The sequence below is a fragment of the Phyllobates terribilis genome, unplaced genomic scaffold, assembly GCF_046119375.1.
Source record: "Phyllobates terribilis strain yellow unplaced genomic scaffold, ASM4611937v1 Scaffold_2__4_contigs__length_985480577, whole genome shotgun sequence".
NCBI classification, from domain to species: Eukaryota; Metazoa; Chordata; class Amphibia; order Anura; family Dendrobatidae; genus Phyllobates; species Phyllobates terribilis.
Genome location: NW_027362762.1, coordinates 793,062,655 through 793,085,154, shown reverse-complemented (window position 1 = coordinate 793,085,154; position 22,500 = coordinate 793,062,655). Strand labels below are relative to the sequence as shown.

General features: G+C 40.7%; 1 protein-coding gene across 1 annotated transcript in view; it reads left to right on the top strand.

Moving 5' to 3' along the window:
- Window positions 1-22,500, top strand: part of POLA1 (DNA polymerase alpha 1, catalytic subunit) — a 408,365-nt gene that overhangs the window by 285,470 nt on the left and 100,395 nt on the right. Inside the window, exon 34 of the mRNA XM_073667407.1 lies at window positions 15,643-15,759. Coding sequence (XP_073523508.1) covers window positions 15,643-15,759 — 117 coding nt within the window. The remainder of the gene's footprint in view (window positions 1-15,642; window positions 15,760-22,500) is intronic.

The following is a 22,500-nucleotide window of genomic DNA, read 5'->3' as shown; positions in this document are numbered from 1 at the left end:
TTTTGATTTTTACCTATTGCTTAGGTTTCATTCACACTCATGTGTTGGGTCAATTTTTTTTCAGCATAAAAACTAAAATTTAATATAAATATTTCCATCATTTTTACTCTTTTTTTAATCTACATCTAATTTGGATTTGGAAGGGAAAAGAAAGATTAAAAATAGTGACCAAATCACTACTTGTTAATGTGGTCTATATAGAAGGCTTAGTTGGTGCAGCCGGGCAGCTCCACTGCAAATTCTTCCCTTTAGTTGGCAGTGGGTGTTATGAGTTCTACTGAAGCTTTACTACATGGTTATGTTAAGGTGAATGTGTTTCAAGTAAAAAACTATGAAACCTTGTAACTTACAGTTTAGCTATCAACAATGCAATAGAATTGATTTGTTGATAAAAGGAAATCTGAACCATTCTGAAACAGTGAACGTTAGTCAATGAGTACATGGAGATTTATTTTTTGGATAGTTTCCTCTTGTTCTTGGACCTTTAACATTTTGCTTGCTGCAGTGCCTTCGCACGGTGCTGTGTGGCATTACACCCCTTCCCTGTCCTTACTGGTAGTTGTTTAGGAGTTACTGGGAATTAATGCTTCCTGTCACTGGCGGGCAAAGACAGAAAGAGGACCCCTGTGCAAGAACAATATATGGGCCATTTGCAGGTCAATTCTACCTGCTTTGGAAGTGGAAATTGGCCCCTTTACCTTTTAGGCCCCTCTGCGGCTGCATAGGTTACACCAATGATATGTCCGCCCTGCTTCCTTTCACCATATAGAAGATGTGAACTTATTGGTTGCCTCTATGCACAGCATGGAGAGAATCATGGCCAAAGTTTGTCACAGATTTGAGGTGCTGTTCACAGAACTGTCAGATTTATAAAGGTTTTTACAAAAATCAGTAAAATGTGACTGTTTAGGGAGGAGAATTAATGTACACACATGTACTTTAAAACCAAGCTCAGATTCTCATGCTGCCTGCAATTGGACTACTTACCTTTCAGATTTCCCCATGGTTTTAAGCAGAAAATAGTTTAAAAAAATACAGTAATTATAAAATGCAAACATATATCAGTTGAAGTTCCAAGTGCTGTATTAAAGGGGTATTCCCTTTTGTGAGGTTTATAGCATAAGAGATATAGCAAGATAAAGGTATGCTAACACATACCAGCTAGACATGCCAAAATTACTCTCTTGTCTAACCCATAGGTGATGGATACACAGACGAGCAAAAGGGTAACAGTGTTTTGAACTTTTGACTTTCATGCTCCATATCTTACCATACACTATTGCTTTGAACGTTCGAGTACCATCAGTTTATAGACAATCATCTTGGCTATCTCATACATAATTTTGATTTACTTCTTTTCTCCTGGTGGTGGAAAAATCTTTTTCTTCCTGTATACTACAAATAACCTGTTCTCACATTCCCTAATAGCTCAATGTATTAGGTTAATTCCCAAGTGAAAGGTCACTGGTTTAAATCTAGGAGCAGCCATGAAGTTTTCCCAAGAAAACAGAAATCGCATCATCCAGCTTATCGATAGCGATCTCTCGGCCAAGAAAATTACCAAACTACATCATGTGAGTGCCATGATTAAAAATAATAAATGAAGTCCGTCCATCTATTCAGAATCCAAGAGGTTGACATACAGGCAAAATATCAGATCTTCTGATGAGCAGACTTGTTGACTCCATCAGTTCTGGCGCGACAAACAGTGGAGGTGGCTCGTATGCTTCGTAATAGTGAGATCACAGATGTCTATGCAAGCACTGTGCAACGCACGTTAAACAAGTCTGGAATGGTGACCAGAAAAAAGGTGGAGAAGCCTCGACTTCAATATCATCATAAGACGCGTCGGTTTGAGTTTGCAAAAAAAGTACGAAAAGTGGACAATAGAAGATTGGAAACTGGTAATTTCGAGCGATGAGACAAAAGTCAATAGACTACGCTCTGATGGGTGCAAATGGGTCTGGAAGAAACAAGGGAAAAAGGTGCTAATGCATCAAGAAATTGAAGGCACTGTCAAGTTCGGTGGAGGAAGCCTGATGATATGGGGGTGCTTCACAGTCAAAGGCGTTGGGTACTTGACCAAGATTGATGGTAGTCTCAATGCTGACCTATATGTGAATATTCTACAAGACTAGTTACATCATACACTCAAGTACTATGGGCATAGAAAGTACGACAGTGTTCCTGTAGGACAATGATCCGAATCATACTTTGAGATTGGCGAATAAATGGTTCAATGACCATGAAATAGAGGTTCTGGTTTGGCCCCCACAGTCCACAGACCTCAACCAAATCGAACACGTGTGGATAGAGTTGAAGAAAAAGCTGTATACACATACTCAAGTGAGTCGGCCAGTATACGCCAACTTTGGAAACTTGTGGGAAGCAACTTGGTCTTTTGGGAAGAGACCTTGGATCAGATTTTGGTCGAGACATGTTTGAATCTGATCGAGAGCATGCCCAGAAGGATTTAGGCAGTGTTGAAAGTCAAAAGTGGATTTGCAAAATACTAACAAATAATAAAAATTTAGATTTTGTAGGAGCAAAACAGTAACAATGTAGTGACATGACAAGAATCTGCTTAACTAATTATATGCTAAATAGTTCCAAGTCAAATTTATGTATGAGATAGCCAATAATATTTTCTATAAAATTATCATAGTCTCACATTCGAAGCAGTAGAGGATGGTGCGATATGGAGCCTGAAAGGAAAAAGTTCATAACACTTGTTACCCTTTTGGTCATCAGTGTATATTCAGCATATAGGCCTTACGCTTTAATTTAAAACGAGATGTGAACATGGCTAATTAAATTTTTAGAACGGTGCACCATTAACTAATGACATTTTTGACACCAGTATGCTGCACATTAGGTTTGGTGTAATGCTCACGTGTCCATTAATCAACAGCTAGAACCTATCCAGCAGCAATCCGTTGACAAAAAAGTTGTGCAGACAGAACCTTTTTGTCGTCCTGAAAAAAAAAATGTTTTCAACTGGATCCGTTTTTTTTAACATTAAACTCTATGGAAAATGGATCTGTGAATAGCCATCTTTTTTTACTCCCATTTGAGTAGGCTCCATTTTTTTTTTTTTTTTTTTTTTTTTCCGCTTACTGGAGGTGGAAAGCTAAATATTTAACACATGCTACTGGACTTGTGAACTTTCAAGTACTCATCTATTTGAAGCTAATCCTGTTAGCAAAAAATGGATCCTTTTCAAATAGGAGAAAAATGGATGGCTATTTAAGGGATCTGTTTTCTATGGACTTAAATATTAAAAAACAGATCAAGTTGAAATCCTTTTTTTCAGGAGTACAACTGTTCTATCTCCACAAGTTTTTGTCAATTGCTGCTGGATCCGTTCTAACTGATGATTACTGGACATGTGAACATAGCCTAAGAAATGAACTTGCCCTTTTTATCTGATGCGTTTCTAACACAGCAGAATTGTATGTACAGATGAAAAAGTTTACATACGCTATATAAAAAGACACACATGTATGTTTTTCTCAATATCTGACATGAAATCAGAATAAACCTTTCCCGTTTTAGGTCAGTTAGGATTACCGTAATTTTTAATATTTGCCAAATGCCAGAATAATGACAGAGAGAGAATGTTTTAAGGCATTTTTATAACGTTTGGGATATCCTTCCACAAGCTTCTCACAATACTTGGTCGGAATTTGGGCCCATTCCTCCTGACAAAACTGGTGTAACTGATCCAGGTTTGTAGGTCTCCTTGCTCGCACCTGCCTTTTCAGCTTTGCCCATAAATTTTCAATAGGATTGAGATCAGGGCTTTATGATGGCCTCTCCAAAACATTGACTTTGTTATCCTTAAGCCACTTTGTTACATTTTGGCAGCATGCTTCAGGTCATTGTCCATTTGGAATACCCATTTCTGCCCAATCTTTAACTTCCTGGCTGATGTCTTGAGATGTTGCTTCAGTATTGCCACAAAATCTTCTTTTCTCATGATGCCATATATTTTGTGAAGTGCACCAGTCCCTCCTGCAAAACAACCCCACAACATGATGCTGCCTACCACCCCTGTGTTTCACAGTTGGGATGGTGTTCTTACGCTTCCAAGCTTCTCCCTTTTCCCTCCAAACGGAACGATGGTCATTATGCCCAAAAGTTCAATTTTAGTTTCATCAGACCACAGGACATGGACATGTCTCCAAAAATCAAAGTCTTTATTCCTTTGTACATTTGCAAACATTAATCTGGCTTTTTTATGTTTCTTTTGGAGTAATGGCTTCTTCCTGGCAGAGTGGCCTTTCAGCCCATGTTGGATACAGTACTCATTTCACTGTGGATAATGACACAATCTTACCAGCTTCTGCCATCATCTTCACAAGGTCTTTTTCTTTTGTCCTTTGGTTGATATGCACATGTCGGACCAAAGCACGTTCATCTCTGGGACACAGAACCCGTTTCCTTCCTGAGTGGTATGATGGCTGGACATTCCCATCTTGTTTGTACTTGGGTATAATTGTTTGTACAAATGAACGAGGCACCTTCAGGTATCTTGAAATTGTACCCAAGGATGAGCCAGACTTGTGCAAGCCCACAATTCTCTTCCTGATATCTTGGCTGATTTCTTTAGACTTCACATGATGCTACACAAACAAGCAGTGTGTTTCAGGTGTGCATTAAAATAAATCTGCACGTGTGTCTCTAACTCAGATGTTGCCAAAAATCTATCAGAAGCTTCCAAACACATGACATTATCATATGGACAGTCCAGAACTGGTAAAAGGCATAGTAATCTTAGTGTGTGTAAACTTTTGACTTTGCAGTAAGTAATAAAAATGCCTTAAAACATTCTCTCTCATTATTCTGGCATTTGGCAAATATTAAAAATTATGGCAATCCTAATTGACCTAAAACGGGAAAGGTTTATTCTGATTTCATGTCAGATATTGAGAAAAACATGCATATGTGTCTTTTTATATAGTGTATGTAAACTTCTGGTTTCAACTGTAAATAGTAAATTGTCCACTTTATGCTCGGTTTATAGAAACCAACAGCTGTAACAAATAGCATAAAATAAACATCTAGGCTATGAGTATATATAAGCTGTGCTGAGCAATCAATATAAGGTCGCTTTACTCTTATATTAATTATTAATTTTTACAATTAATAATGAAAACTAAACATTGGTGAACCGATAATACCAGGTAGGAACCGCAAACAACCCTAAATAAGGACTGAATAGGTTTGTGATAAACAAGAAAAGACCTTTTTAAAGGTAATTATAACGGAGCGGGAGGCACTAGATTGTCTTCCCTAGAATTAGCTGGAGCATTGGCAGATTTGTTTGAGATATTATAACTGTTTGCTCTTACTACAGCTGTTTTTGCTTCTTTTTCCCCCACGCTATGGCTTAATCCAGGCAGCATGTTTAGGTTGTCTGCCTTATTTTCTGTTTATTATGGTTTCCGTTGAGCATGGTGCATCCTGATTTGATTTTTTTATTTTTTTAAGCTGAATTGAACATTTTCTTATGTTGCAAAGTACCAAAATGGCCCCATGGTTTCTCTTAAAGAGCATTCATAGAATCATAAAACTATAGGAATATTCCCAAATGCTAGCTACAAAGCTACATGGAAAAAAGAAAAAAATGTTGGGTTTTTAAAAAAAAAAACCTATTGAACTTGAAAATCACCATATAGGTAGAAATGTGTCCAGTCTAATGAAGAAAAGTGAATACTTGTAGAGACTTTAGTGTTGATGAGGATTATTAGAATTATTATTTTCATGTTAAAAGCTGTTTAAATGCCTCCCAGTCATGCATTGCTATATAGTCTTGAGTATGTGAGTTTATAGGCAGGTAAAGCGATCTGTTACTCTGTATGAGCAGGATTTTCAGTTTTTCTCAAAGTTCTTCAAAATAGTTTACCACAAATCAAATAGAATACACCATATATGGATGACAGTAAGTTTCTTAGCACTTATAACTTGGAACTTATTAGTGATTCAAAAGTGTGATATTTTATTTGTGAAAACAATCCAGAAAAGGAGACGTTTCTGTCTGTAAAATCGACCTTCATTAATCTACAGATTGTTTAAGAATTGCCACTTGTGCAGCGCTGGGAGAGTAGTGCGGTGTCCACCGCTATGTAGGGAAGAGCGCTTTTACACTGAGATGTACGTTTCGCTTACTGTTTTTAGGGGACCCCTTTGGGAGAAGCGCAAGCAATATGTCAATGTGCAGGCAGACTACTGGAATGGTGGATTAGGCACTTGTCACTTTGTTTGGTGCTGTTGCTTCCATACTTGTGTGTTATGTGGTTAGTCCATGTGCAATGCATTATATGTAACTGATGTCCTACTCTAACATTCCTGTGCCATATCTAATTTATTCCACACAACCTAACCACTAGCTCTCTTTTCTGGTTTGATATTTCCACCCTTATGTGTACTTTATGTAGATATAGCTAATAAAATTATCTTTATATATTGTATGATATTTTATTCTTGGTATACCATTTGAGGTTCATAACTGTACCATTAACAAAAATGGTCCTCTTTCCTTGTTTGTAGGTTTTCTTTTTCTCAAAGTCCTTGAAGAATTTGGTCTGCTTATTACATGCACAAGCTTAATCTATTCATACAAAACAATCTAAACCCAGCAGCTCTATGTAGTGGTGCTCTAAGATCTTTGTTATTAGATTGGCAGAATATTTAATTCAAAGAAATTGTCACTAGCTGCTGTCTTTTCCCCCAAAATGTCAAAAAAAAGAAAAAAAAAATATTTAAATTACTGACATTTTACAAGTGTCAAAATGTGATTGACCATGTCTAAGAGAAATCATGAGCACTGTAGTTCTTTACATTGGTAATACCTCTGGCAGCATAAAAACCACTGTGCTGCACAAAGCTTAAGATAAGGAGAACAAAAAACTACTTGGGAGCCAAAGTGACTTCATGGCGCACAGGAGTTTGCTCTTATCTATAAGAGTCAACCTCATAACAATGGAATTGAATATTGATAATGGGGAATTCTGGTTGGGTTGGTTGTTTTGCTGAAAGAGGTGGGTATTTGAAGAAGTGTCATTGAAGTTTGATAGATTTTATGTAAGCAGGTGGTATGGAGCGAATATTTTTATGATTAGGCTAAAAAAAAAAATATTTGTAGAGTTTATATTGAACATGCTAAACTGCAAGGTTGTCTCCAGTCACTAATGGTTAGATATACCACTAATGCTGCATAAAGTTCCATGCCAGCTCTAATGCAAAGTAGGGATGTATTGGCCCAGTCTACAGTCTCTGGATAGCGAGAAACATTTCAATTGTTCTTTATTGAGGGAGTGAAAACTAAAAGAATCATATGAGGTCGCGTGGAGTAAGTCTTTGAAATTCACAATTTTGATTTGCAGAAAAATATAATGTTTAGCATTTGACATCTTATAAATTCTATTTTAAGGCCTAAATGTCTTGTAAGCAGCTTATGCTATAACTTTTTTTTTTTTTTTAAATAAAATGTTAGCCATTAAAAATGTTACACAGTTGGGACATATAATTTTTGATGCATTCTGAATACTTGAATTTTCCGAATACATTATTTATATAACCGACTTGGAAATATTTTGCCAAATGTCTTGAGTCTACATCTGTTTCATATGCAGTTCCCGAATCACTAAAGCTGTGGAACCATTAGTACAAATGCCAGAAGTGAGCAATTCCTGTCAGAACCTGGAATGGTATCTTACCAATAAATATTTGACCAATAGAAGAATAGAATAGAATCCTTCAGATGCATTGCCTATACCTGCTGTTTCTTATTCTTGCTCTGATTAATAGCAGTTTAAAATAATCTTGTGTTTCTCCTACTGATTTTCTGTAGTGTATGTCAATATATCTTAAAATGAATCTGTCACAATCAGACCCCTTTAAAGAATACCTGTCAGCTCTCCTGACGTGTGTTTAATAAATACTTGAATTCCTCATAAAATAACAATGCTGAAGCATCGTTACTTATAACTCATTGTTGTGCCATTGTTATTCCTCCTGGATATGAATAAATTGATGACTGGATTTCATAAATCTAAGTTATTAATGTGACGTTACCCAATGCTCTAGTGGATCCAACTTAAGATCACTCTGCTTTGCCTTTTTTTAAAGAGTTTTTCCCATGTTAGTAAGTTATAGAAGATCCTTCCACAATTGTAAGGCTGTTTTTAGAACTGACATAGAAATAAATGGGGGATGATGGGGAAGGGAGGGAGCTGCACAAGAGTGGACACCATTCAATTCACTCCTGCTACTTGGAGGCATAACGGGCCTGTGGACCCCCATTCTGGAGATGGGTATGTGTGACAGTGTTGGAACCCACATCTATCTGAGATGTCCAAAAGATACCATAAACCTCTGAAATGGAAAAGCCTATTTAAGTGTCAGTCCTCACTTACATTGAAATTAAATTCACAGATGATCCATCCATTTTGTAATGATATCTTTTTCCACCAGTAAAGACTCTAAAATTTGACCTTCAAGCCTGACTTCACCTGTTTTGGTTTGATGAGATGCTACAACAACCGGAAACAGAGTACTTAACAGCAAACTTGGTGCATAAGTTGTTAGAGAACTATTAAAGGGGTTGTCGCATCTTCATTAATAAAGTTGCAAACTCCTTGTAAAAACAAGAAACTTTGCAATTTACCTCTTATGAAAAATTCTCCCCTTTCTGAAGAACAGATGGATTTTCAGTTGTGTTGTGTACAACTAATTGCCTCTGTTATCAGCCCCCCTCTAATATGAGTGGTCGATTACCTGGACAAGGACAAAGGAGAGCACTCGTTTTGGACCCACAACACGACCATGCCACTGTTTCAAACTGTGTCAAACTTTAAGAGCGCATCACCCCTGGTAAACCGGAATCAGTGACCATAATGTCAAAATATTTAGTGACATTCCACATTGTCAATGGGCTGGTAACACTCCGTTATTAATTTAAAAAAGTGTGTGTATATAAAAAAAAAAGGTCCATATCTTGGGACCGAAACGTTGCTACAGCCTCATGGGCTATTAAAAGACAACTGTTGCACCACAGTCTGTCCAGGTCTGGGAGGAGATCCCACAGGAGGCCAAAAACGAGTGGCCATCATAAGTGGGATTTCTTGCCTTATAAATGGGGTTGGGACCATCAGTTGTGTTGTGCAGAAGTCAGGTGGATACACAGCTGATAGTCCTACTGAATAGACTGTTAGAATTTGTATTATGGCAAGAAAAAAAGCAGCTAAGTAAATAAAACCGAGTGGCCATCATTACTTTAAGAAATGCAGTTGCAAAAACCATCAAGCCCTACAAAGAAACTGTCTCACATGAGGACCGCCCCAGGAAAGGAAGACCCAAGAGTCACCTGCCTCAGAAATCGCAAGGTAACAGCAGCTCAGATTAGAGACCAGGTCAATGCCAGACAGAGTTCTAGCAGCAGACACATCTCTACAACAACTGTTAAGAGGAGACTTTGTGCAGCAGGCCTTCATGGTAAAATAGCTGCTAGGAAACCACTGCTAAGGACAGGCAACAAGCAGAAGAGACTTGTTTGGGCTAAAGAACACAAGGAATGGACATTAGACCAGTGGAAATCTGTGCTTTGGTCTGATGAGTCCAAATTTGAGATCTTTGGTTCCAACCACCGTGTCTTTGTGCGACGCAGAAAAGGTGAACGGATGGACTCTACATGCCTGGTTCCCACCGTGAAGCATGGAGGAGGAGGTGTGATGGTGTGGGGGTGCTTTGCTGGTGACACTGTTGGGGATTTATTCAAAATTGTATGCATACTGAACCAGCATGGCTACCACAGCATCTTTCAGCGGCATGCTATTCCATGCGGTTTGCGTTTAGTTGGACCATCATTTATTTTTCAACAGGACAATGACCCCAAACACACCTCCAGGCTGTGTAAGGGCTATTTGACCAAGAAGGAGAGTGATGGGGTGCTGCGCCAGATGACCTGGCCTCCACAGTCACCAGACCTGAACCCAATCGAGATGGTTTGGGGTGAGCTGGACCGCAGAGTGAAGGCAAAAGGGCCAACAAGTGCTAAGCATCTCTGGGAACTCCTTTAAGATTGTTGGAAGACCATTTCCGGTGACTACCTCTTGAAGCTCATCAAGAGAATGCCAAGAGTGTGCAAAGCAGTCATCAAAGCAAAAGGTGGCTACTTTGAAGAACCTAGAATATAAGACATATTTTCAGTTGTTTCACACTTTTTTGTTAAGTATATAATTCCACATGTGTTAATTCATAGTTTTGATGCCTTCAGTGTGAATGTACAATTTTCATAGTCATGAAAATACAGAAAAATCTTTAAATGAGAAGGTGTGTCCAAACTTTTGGTCTGTACTGTATATTAACCCCTTTACGACATTTGACGTACCCATATGTCATGGTCGAATAGGGGTTCCTGCCAGTGATGTATAGGTACATCATGGTAATTGTGCGCGGCCCAGGAGATATGCCTGTGCGATCGCTGGCAGGAGCTCTGCTTACGTGATAGCTGTGCCCCAGCTGTCACAGCCAAGAGCAGTGCGCACATCTCCCCTGTCTGTATAACCACCTAAATGCCACGATCTATATCGATCGCAACGTTTCGAAGGATAGGAGAGGCTCCCTCTCCCATGCTATCAGCATCTGCTCGATCGTCGTCTTGGCAGACAGAGGTTTCCATGACGACCTCCAGGTCTGCCTGCTACAGCAAGCCTATTAGACCATACTGATAAGTTGGTCTAAGAGGCTTCTGTCAGTGTAACACTGACAGGTATAAAGCATTGCAATGCATCATACAAGCAATCAGAGTTATAATTTTTTTTCCTTTTTAAATTACAAAACAATGAAAAAATATTATACCTATAAATAAATAGATTTATGGGGGAAAAAGAATAAGCAAAAAAAGTACACATTTTGTATTGCTGTGTCCCACTAGCTAAACCCTTCAGTAAACACCGTAAAAAAGCATAAATAAAAACCGATGCCTTTTCATACCGCCGAATAGAAAACGATCAGAAAGACGAATGCAAAAGTCAAGCTGCCAATTGGCTCCATCAGTGGAAAAATAAAGTTATAGCTCTCAGAATAAAGCGATGCAAAAACAATTCTTTTTTGCACAAAATAGCTTTTATTGTGTAAAAGTGGTAAAACCTAAAAAAAAAAGTTATAAATGTGGTATCGCTGTAATCGTACTGACTCGAATAAAGTTGTCTTATCACTTTTACCACGCTGATCGGCTTAAAAAAAAGACAATTCCTAAGTTGCTGGCTTTGGTTCATTGTGCCTCCCAATAATTGGAATAGAAAGCAATCAAAAAATGTTATGTGCCCAAGAATAGTACCCATAAAAACATCAACTCGTCCCGCAAAAATCAAGCCCTCACATGACAGTCAGCAGAAATATAGAAAAATTATAGCTCTTAAAATATGACGATTCAAAAACAATTTTTTGCTCAAAAAAAAAAGCGTCTGTGTGCGACAGCAGCCAAATATAAAAAAAACTATATAATTCTGTAATCGCACCAACCCGAAGAATAAAGTCGTCTAAATCACTTATACTGCACAAGAAACTACGTAAAAAATAAATAAAACCAATTCTTGACTTGCTGTTGATTTGTTCATTCTGCCTCCCGAAAATCACAGTAAGGCTCACATGTAAATCTCTAAAATCCGTGATTCTGATGGAACCCCTGGCAGAAAATTCCCTATAATGAGGCAGATAGACACTATGGACGTCATCTGAACTACGATCCAGCGGTATCAGTCTTTTTAAGAGTGCACAAAAACACGGTTGGCCACAGTTCTGTGCACTTCTTAAAGGGACACCGTTGAACAGAGGCTAGACAGTCTAGAGTAACTCTGCTGCCTCATTACAGTGAATGGATCCCTCAGGGTTTCATCTGAATCAGGTCATTCGGATATTTAGATGGAAACCCTAATGTAAATGCTCAGCGTAGAGCACAGGATAAATGTGATCCCAAATGTTATGTAAAATGTTCCCAATGAAAGCTTCAACTCTATCCACAAAAAAACAAGTCTTCACTCAGGTCCGTCATCTATTTACAGATATATAGGGTGCTTCCACGTTACTGGTAATGCAAAGGCTCTGGAAAAGTGAAATGACTCCTCACCAACCCTTGCCTCCCCAAAAGAAATCCAGCGAATTCTGCGCCTCTAAATCCTAATGCCTCCCTCCCCTTCTGAGCCCGTATGCCTAATCCACTTTTAGCGTCCACATGTTTCACATTCCTGCTTAACTTACAGGTGCATATCTCCAGAAGCATGAGCTAGGCTCAATGTACAGGCACTACAATTGCAGATTTGCAATGTTCACTCAGCAACATCCACTTCTGCTTATTTCTGGAAACACCTATGGAGTAAATCGTCGCTACACCTGTAGATAAATTCCCAGAGGGGTTTAATTTCCAAAATGGGGTCACAGGAGGGGTTTTTTGCTCTTCTAGCACTTGGGGGCTCTGTATATGGAGTGTGCAAAAAATTGTGAGAAAATCTGCGCTCCAGGAGGCAAATAGCGCTACGTCCCTCCCGAGTCTCTCCATGTGGCTAAGCAGTATTGTACAGCCACATATGGGGTATTTACATATTGAGCAGAAATTGTGTGACAAATTTTGGTGTCGTTACCCATTTTCCCGTGAAAATGTAAAATCCGGGGCTAATTCAAAATTTTAGTGGTAAAAAAATGTAATTATTTTTTCTTCACTACCCGATTGTATAAAATTCTGTGACACACCTGTGGTGTCAGTATGATCACTGCACTCCTAGATGAATTTATTGAGAGGTGTAGTTAGTAAAATGGGGTCACTTGTGGGGGTTTCTGCTGTGACATGTCAGGGGCTCTCCAAATGTGCAATGGCATCTGCAATCTATTCCTGCCAAAATTACATTCCAGAATTCAATTGGCGCTCCTTCCCTTCCAAGCCTTGTCATGTTCCCAAACAACCACATTTGGGCTATCGGCGTACACAGTAGAGTTTGCACAACAAATTGTATGTCCATTGGTCCATTTTTTTCTATCACTCTTGTGAAAATTAAAAATTTGGGGCTACAGCAACATTTTTGTGGGAAAAAGTAAAATTTTTCTTTTTTTTTTTCTTCCATGTTGATTTAATTCTTGTGAAGCACCTGAAGGGTTAATAAACTTATTGAATGTGGTTTTGAGCACTTTAAGGGGCTCAATTTTTAAAATGGCGTTACGTTTGGTTATTTTCTGTCATATACACCCCTCAAAGTCAATTCAAATGTGATGTGGTCCCTACAAAAATTGGTTTTGCAAATTTTGTTGGAAAAATTAGAAATTGCTGATAAACTTGTAACCTTTCTAGCTTCCTAACAAAAAAAATAGTTTAAAAAATGATGCTGATGTAAAGTAGACATGTGTTTAAATGTGATTTATGAACTATTTTGTGTGATACAACAATCTGGTTTAGGGGCATAAAAATTTAAAGTTTAAAAATTGCAAAATTTTTGCCAAGATTCCATAATTTTTTGCATTTCTTTGTGAAAATATCTACCTAAATTTACTACTTCTATAAAGTACAATGTGTCACGAAAAAACAATCTCAGAATCACTTGGACACATTGAAGCATTCGAGTTGTTGCCTCATGACACTGGTCAGAATTGTAAAATTTGACCTGGTCAGGAAGGTGAAAACAGTCTCAGGGGTGAAGGGGTTAAAACATCTACCAAATACCCCACATTTTTCTAAACTACCCAGTGAGCCCATATGACCATACAGTTCTGCAGAAACGTCAATTACTTAGCCATTTCTCTTGTGTACTTTAGGGAATTTTTTCTTGTAAGTGACTGTCCAGTCAAGAGTACAAAAATTATTTAGGAGCCATTACCTACAGGGGATGGTAATCTGCTTTTTATGTTCCTTAAATATTTTTCATAGCTACTTTTTAGTACTTTTGCATTGGGGTAGAGCTATTGTCCCTAATACAGGTTAACAACCGTGTCTACTAGAGTTGGTGTGAATGGACTCTCAGGTGCTGGTCCATAGGCCACATTAGTAATCTGTGGCTGCTGGCCGGGATCCATGAGAACCGCCACCTACCACCCAGTATCAGCGGCTCTTATTTTGATTACCCGGCATGGCTTGACATCATTGTGGCAGTGTCATGCACAAGCGACCGTTGCACCAGGCCATCTTATCAAAAGAACACCCGCAGATGCGGTCGGGTAGAAGGCATTCTCAGGGCTCCTGTCCAGTGGTTATAGACTACAGTTGTTGCCAATGGACTGGGTCCTACAAATCAGTTCTCACCAGCTTTTGTGTCTACAGGTGCTCTGTGGCACACCTATGCCCTCGTAGTTCAGGCTGCTACCATCTTCTCTTCATGCAACTCTTTAGATTGGCTAAGGGTTATGAATACACTTCTGTCAGAGGCTCACCAGGAAGGTGCTGCATGATGTTATTTCCAGTACATTAAGGCACAATTTTTGCAAAGTACTAATCACTAAAACACCACATTACCTGAGGTAAATAAGTTTAGTGAACAGGATCACTTCAAAATGTTTCACTCATAACGTTTATGGAATCATTTTTTGCTGCTTTAGGTTAAGACCACTGATGCACACCAAAGTTAATGCTGTGGATTCTAAGAAACTATGTAAGACTAAGTTCACACTGAGTTTTTTTAAGATATATATTTTAGAGCTGGCCCACGACAAATTCCTCCTCAAAACTGCTTCACAAACTGGAAAACTCTCCCATTTAATTTCTATGGAAAATCCACTACGTTGTTCATATGAAGAATATTTTGAGGGTTTTTTCCTGAAGAGATTTTCAAAAGTGCATGTCAATTCTTTAAAGTTGATTCTGAAGGAAACCTCTTTAAAGTAAGGACTGTTGGATCAAAAGGCTGCAAACTAGGCTACAGGTTAAAAAAAAATTCCAAATCTCTTTAAAATCGCTTTAGGAAACACCTCAAGAAAAGAGAAACTTTTCCAAAAACTGCCAAAACATTTTCGACCATGGTTTTTACATGAAAAACTCAGTTATTGTACTCTTCAAAAAACATAGTTTAAAAATAGCCTTAAGCCTCATTCAGAATGTCGTTTCTTATGTACATGTTCTACCCGTGAAAATCACAGAATATATACCCATTGTAATCTGAGGAGCTGTTCACATGCTATGGGGTTTTTTTGGAGACTGCATGTTCACAAAAAAAAACAGACATGCTTTTGGGTCATTTTGATCAATGGCACCTGTCACATACAAGTCTATGGGTCCATGAAAATCACTGACAGCACATGGATGGCACTAGTGTACAATCCACTTGCTGTCCATGATTAACTTTGTAATGGGCAGGTGAAGTTTTGTAATTACATTTTTTCACATGAGAAAATCACTGATGAACCACTGATGGTAAAAACTGACACTGATGAAACTCAGATCAAAAACATTGATGAGCAATAGTTCGTGTTGCGTATGGCTGAAATCCGATATCTGAATGAGACGTAATACATCTCGTATGAGAGATCAATGAAATATAGATTACATGTGATTCCTATGTGTTATAGTATGTTAAATAATGTGCAGATGGATTTGTACCTTGTGTAATTTGGATAATACAATCAGAACAATTAAACGTACGGTATTTTATTTTTTTTTAGGGTTGGCTTATATGTGAGGAACAAACCTGCCAGAACAAGACACGTCGTCTTCCCCTAAACTTCTCCCGCAATGGTCCTATATGCCAGGCCTGTATGAAAGCTACTTTAAGACCAGAAGTAAGTGCAAATTACTAGAATGTGTCCATATGGCTCTGAGTTAATTCCGTTTCATAAGTGTATAGCAGGAAGTTTGCATGAATAAACAAAAGATTATGAATAAGTAGAATCTGAACTTTGTGGTCTACCACCATTGTTGGGAAAGAAGCTGGTAATCCAAATCCTGGATCCTTGGTTGGAAAACTGGATGATTGGGAAACAGCCATGTGACTAAAAACAAGGGTCGTGGTTTTAGCCAAGTTGCCTTCCCGTGATGCTTTATTGACACTTGAAGGTATTGACAAACATCCAGAGATGCCTACTACTGACCAAAGTTTCAGTGTTAAGTGCACAATAGTTAACACGTCTGATTGCTGGGGGTCTCACCACTGGGACCCTCACAATCACCAGAATGCCAGTCTAGAGCCTTCTGTTCCGCCTTACTGCATGACTGCAGTGTTAAGGAGATTGAATGAAGTGGTGGTGACTCGTGTGCTGCCGCTCTATAACAAGTAGTGTACTCAACCATCCCTATCAGGCCCTCAAGCTAAGAATGGAGCAATGTGCATGCTTGACTGCAGTTTAGGGAAAATCTCTTCCCTTTAAAGATATGAGGATCTACTGAGTCTACAAATGGTTAAATATATACCGTGCATTGTGAAAGTATTTGCCCCCCTTGAACTTTTCTACCTTTTGCCACATTTCTGGCTTCAAACATAAAGATCTAAAATTCTATTTTTTGGGGGAAGAATCAACAACAAGTAGGACACAATCGTGAAGTGGAATGAAATTTATTGGATATTTTAAACTTTTTTAACAAATTAAAAACTGAAAAGTGGGGCGTGCAATGTTATTCGGCCCCCTTGAGTTAATACTTTGTAGCGCCACCTTTTGCTGCGAATACAGCTGCAAGTTGCTTGGGGTATGTCTCTATCAGTTTTGCACATCGAGAGGCTGAAATTCTTGCCCATTCTTCCTTGCAAAACAGCTCAAGCTCATTGAGGTTGGATGGAGGGCGTTTGTGAACAGCAGTTTTCAGCTCTTTCCACAGATTATCAATTGGATTCAGGTCTGGACTTTGACTTGGCCATTCTAACACCTGGGTACATTTATTTTTGAACCATTCCATTGTAGATTTTGCTTTATGTTTGGAATCATTGTCTTGTTGGAAGATAAATCTTCGTCCCAGTCTCCGGTCTTTTGCAGACTCCGACAGGTTTTCTTCCAGAATGGTCCTGTATTTGGCTCCGTCCATCTTCCCATCAATTTTAACCATCTTCCCTGTCCCTGCTGAAGAAAAGCAGCCCAAAACATGATTCTGCCATCACCATGTTTGACAGTGGGGATGGTGTTTTGAGGGTGGTGAGCTGTGTTGATTTTACGCCAAACATATCGTTTTGCATTGTGGCCAAAAAGTTTTATTTTGGTTTCATCTGACCAGAGCACCTTATTCCATATGTTTGGTGTGTCTCCCAGGTGGCTTGTGGCAAACTTAAAATGAGACTTTTTATGGATATCTTTGAGAAATGGCTTTCTTATTGCCACTCTTCCATAAAGGCCAGATTTGTGCAGTGTACGACTAATTGTTGTCCTATGGACAGACTCTCCCACCTAAGCTGTAGATCTCTGCAGTTCATCCAGAGTGATCATGGGCTTTTTGGCTGCATCTCTTATCAGTCTTCTCCTTGTTCGAGATGAAAGTTTAGAGGGACGGCCGGGTCTTGGTAGATTTGCAGTGGTCTGATACTCCTTCCATTTCAATATGATTGCTTGCACAGTGCTCCTTGAGATGTTTAAAACTTGGGAAATCTTTTTGTATCCAAATCCAGCTTTAAACTTCGCCACAACAGTATCTCGGACCTGCCGGGTGTGTTCCTTGGTCTTCATGATGCTCTCTGCACTTGAAACAGAGCCCTGAGACTATCACAGAGCAGGTGCATTTATACCGAGACTTGATTACACACAGGTGGATTCTTATTTATCGTTACCAGTCATTTAGGACAACATTGGATCATTCAGAGATCCTCATTGAACTTCTGGAGTGAGTTTGCTGCACTGAAAGTAAAGGGGACGAATAATATTGCACGCCCCACTTTTCCGTTTTTCATTTGTTAAAAAAGTTCAAAATATCCAATAAATTTTGTTCCACTTCACGATTGTGTCCCACTTGTTGATTCTTCCCAAAAAAATTAGAATTTTTATCTTTTTGTTTGAAACCAGAAATGTGGCAAAAGGTAGAAAAGTTCAAGGGGGCCAAATACTTTCACAGTGCACTGTATCTGTGTCACTTAATGTTGGCATTAGCCGTTACATTTCCGATCATGGTTCTGCAAATGATCCTGTTAAGTGAAACTTTTAAATATAAATGGCATGTTCTTTATTACAGGGAGAGTTAATCCCTACACAGCGCTATTTTTTTCTGTACTGTTTAACCTTTAGAAAATTTCTTCATAAACAAGGGTCTATGTCAACTGTTGAAATATAGCCGAGCTCATACGAGGCGAGGCTTTCTCTTCAGGTCCTTGAGTCTGTATTATATGGTGTTATGATTTCTTTGTGATGGCGTCTTTCTGAGTGTTGGAGGCCTCAGCTTTGCTTGGCCTCGGCTAAGCTTATTATGCTTTTGTAGAAAAAAATTCCAAAGCTGGTTATAAGCCCAGTGGCTTACCACTTGTGAATGATTACAGATTTTTCTTGTTTTTGGTACCCCTCTGACCTCACCCTCCCACCACTTTTATTTCACATTGTGAAAAACATCCACTGCACATCCAAATTTCGATAAGCAGCATAAACCCTACACATTTTGGTGTTAGGAAAAGAAAGAGAATCTGCTTAACTCCTTGTCTGAAAGAGTTCCCAAATGGTCTGTTGAGATGCAGACTCAATTATTGTTTGCCTTTGTTTTTACACTTTTTGATAAATCCAATTACACTGGTATCAGACTAGAATCGTAAATTTTGGCACATGGCTAACTACTGGTTTTGCCTTTGATGTGTCCCCAAAACCTACACTTGATTATGACTAGCTACATGTCATACTTGTGTCTCGCCATATCGCACATAAGTTTTACCTAGCGATTAAACATGGATTAATATGTCCTCACAATGATCTGAGAGGGAATAAAGCATATTCCCTTCACCAATTTGTGTGCTCGTCAGCATTTCCCCTTTTATAACGGTCTTTCATAGCTGGAGTCCTCCCTTACATGGTGGCTTTGTCTTCACCTTAGAACTTTCACCATTGAACATCTACCAAAAATTAATTTTGCATTATAGCATGACTATTTTCTTCTACCTTTTGTGTATATCTACATTGTTTAAGTAGTACAAGTAAGAAGAGCTCTCATCAAGATGGCAAGTTACACAAACTTGCAGAATGTGTCTGCTTAGTGCTGAAGAACCAGGCAATATCAACACCTCTGTTCCCACACTGACTAGAAAGTCCCAGACTACCTTTGGGAGCAACATGAATACAACAAAAATGATTTTAGAGGCGTCCTATATTTAGTTACTAGGGCTAAGAACATTTTTACATGTGTGAGCATAACTGGAACCACAGTGGTGCTGAACACCCTGCTTTTAGACTCTCGAGCAGTGCAAAAAGCTTCCTTTGAATTGATAAATGGTGCACCCATATTTTGCCTTAATTGAAGGATGTGGTAGGTGCCAGCAGAATGCTTTGAATGCATAGTGCCAAATATTTGTCAACCAAGCCAAGGATGATTTTTCTAAGTGTTGTATTGTGCTACTTCAAGTCAAGTGTAACGTACACTGACATTTTAGAGGGCAATTAAGGGAGAATTTATTAAAGGCTCTTTTTCCATTTTTATTGTGTAAAGAACAAAAAAAAAGTTGCAAATATTGGTGCATGTTATTTCCTGTATTGTAATTTGCAACTTTTCACACCTCAGTGCATGTCAGTTTGAGACTGATGTATGCAATGTTAGTCTTAATATATACCCCCTCTTTGCCTTTCATTTTCATAGCAAAATTTAGGAAAGGGCAGTACTTGTTTCACTGGGATAGTTACGCTATTGCAGCACTTTGCACCCAGCGTATTTTCACTGCGTCCAAAGTGCTGCGTCCGATCCCACAGGTAAATCCTCATATGTTCATTGAAAACATGCGGAGTTACCTCACCCAGAAACTAGCGTCTCCGCAGCTGAAATTGACATGCTGCGGCTCCTAAAGCCGCGCTGCCGGTTAGCTTACGCGGCTGCTAATAGAAGCACAGTGGGCATGGGATTTCTATAAATCCCATCCCATTCCTACTGTACAACGCAGCGGTTTGGGCACAGCACAGGTGAGCTGCGTCCAAACCACTGCTGGAACGGATCGTGGGCACGTACCCTTAGTGTAAAACCATGAATGCTGATTGGAAACTAGGCCTTATTGCCTGATATCAGTCCTTGATCTCACCAATTCTCTTGCTACTTGTAACATACCTGGCGGCGTCCTTGCATAGTGGTCCATCTCCCACTGTGCAAGAGCGCGCACTTGATCTCCAGTCCAGTCTGCTAGCCTGGCTTCCCTCCATGCTGTCTGCTTGCCTCTGTTTCTGCTGCTTAAGGGCGACGCCCGATCACTTCCTGTTTCTTGTACCTGCTGTAGACACACCCCTTGTGCGTCCTCAGCCTATTGCTGTCTGTCACCTGGTATTTAACCCAGCTCCTCCCAAGAAACCCTGGTTGAGCATCTTGCCCTGTCAGTTGGCTTTTTGTCTCTGACATGCCAGGTCCTGTGTATGTTACCTGTCTTGCAGTATCTGTTCCCGTGTCTGTACTGTGTCCTACCTGTGTACTCTAACCTGCAGTCTGTACACGCTCTCTAGCCTGTTGTCTTCTGCCTATCCTGGAGGCTGTATTTCCAGGCCAGTGTGAACACGCTCCTAGCCTGTTCTTTCCTCGTTCTAGGGGCCGCATACCAAGACCCGTTCCTGTATCTTGTCTGTATACTCTTCTAGCCTGTTACCTGTTTTTCTCTATGTCCGTACCTTCCCTTTTCTTGCAGAATCTGATCCCGTACCTATCTCCTACTCGTTGTCTCTGTACTCCCGTTTGTGAGTTTAGAGTCCACTCGCTACTTCATTGCAAGTATCCTGTGTGTACCTAGTTCTGCCTTTCCCTTCCAGTCTGTTCCGTGTGAACAGAGCCCTGTCCCCTCCGCTCTGCCTTGCTTGCCGCTTCGGCGGTTCTTGCCTGCTCAGCCCTGTCCACTGCGGTTTCGTTTTGCTCAGCCCTGTCCACCGCGTCTGCGGTTTCGCTTTGCTCAGCCCTGTCCACCGCGTCTGCGGTTTCGCTTTGCTCAGCCCTGTCCACCGCGTCTGCGGTTTCGCTTTGCTCAGCCCTGTCCACCGCGTCTGCGGTTTCGCTTTGCTCAGCCCTGTCCACCGCGTCTGCGGTTTCGCTTTGCTCAGCCCTGTCCACCGCGTCTGCGGTTTCGCTTTGCTCAGCCCTGTCCACCGCGTCTGCGGTTTCGCTTTGCTCAGCCCTGTCCACCGCGTCTGCGGTTTCGCTTTGCTCAGCCCTGTCCACCGCGTCTGCGGTTTCGCTTTGCTCAGCCCTGTCCACCGCGTCTGCGGTTTCGCTTTGCTCAGCCCTGTCCACCGCGTCTGCGGTTTCGCTTTGCTCAGCCCTGTCCACCGCGTCTGCGGTTTCGCTTTGCTCAGCCCTGTCCACCGCGTCTGCGGTTTCGCTTTGCTCAGCCCTGTCCACCGCGTCTGCGGTTTCGCTTTGCTCAGCCCTGTCCACCGCGTCTGCGGTTTCGCTTTGCTCAGCCCTGTCCACCGCGTCTGCGGTTTCGCTTTGCTCAGCCCTGTCCACCGCGTCTGCGGTTTCGCTTTGCTCAGCCCTGTCCACCGCGTCTGCGGTTTCGCTTTGCTCAGCCCTGTCCACCGCGTCTGCGGTTTCGCTTTGCTCAGCCCTGTCCACCGCGTCTGCGGTTTCGCTTTGCTCAGCCCTGTCCACCGCGTCTGCGGTTTCGCTTTGCTCAGCCCTGTCCACCGCGTCTGCGGTTTCGCTTTGCTCAGCCCTGTCCACCGCGTCTGCGGTTTCGCTTTGCTCAGCCCTGTCCACCGCGTCTGCGGTTTCGCTTTGCTCAGCCCTGTCCACCGCGTCTGCGGTTCTGCTCTGCTCTGCCTTGTCTACCGCGTCTGCGGTTCTGCTCTGCTCGGCCTTGACTACCGCCCCTGCGGTTTCGCTTTACTCTGTTTACCGCTTCTCCGGCTCCGAATTTGTCTCCCAGTCTGTACTGGACCCTACCCAGCCTGCTCTCTAGTCTGCCTGTTCCTGTATTCTCCGGTGTGGGTCAACAGCCGTGTCCGGAGTCTGACCTGGAGTAGACCCTGGTCCCTCTGCTCGGTTCCTCCCTGGTGCACTGGCGTCGTATGCCGTCGTGCGACCTTGGTCGGATCGGGCAGATACTTAGTTACGCCCCTCCAGGCACTCTCCGGTTCATGGCACAGTGGAACCACTAAACACGCACACGCCAGTCAGTCCGGGCGTGTGCATTATACTACTTAGTGGACCTCTAATCAATTTTGTGACTTAAAATCTGTATATTCATGTGCATAGTAGTAGGAATGTACATAAAAACTTAATTTTTGTTTTTTCTTCTCTCCACTCTATTGTGGAGATACGGGGCACTGAAATTACTGGCGTCTAATATGTTAATTTTTTTCTCTCTCAACTGGGTGTTTCATTTCGTTCAGCTCTGTGGGCGTATACTTTCATCCCTCTATGACGCTGTCTAATCATAACAAAGC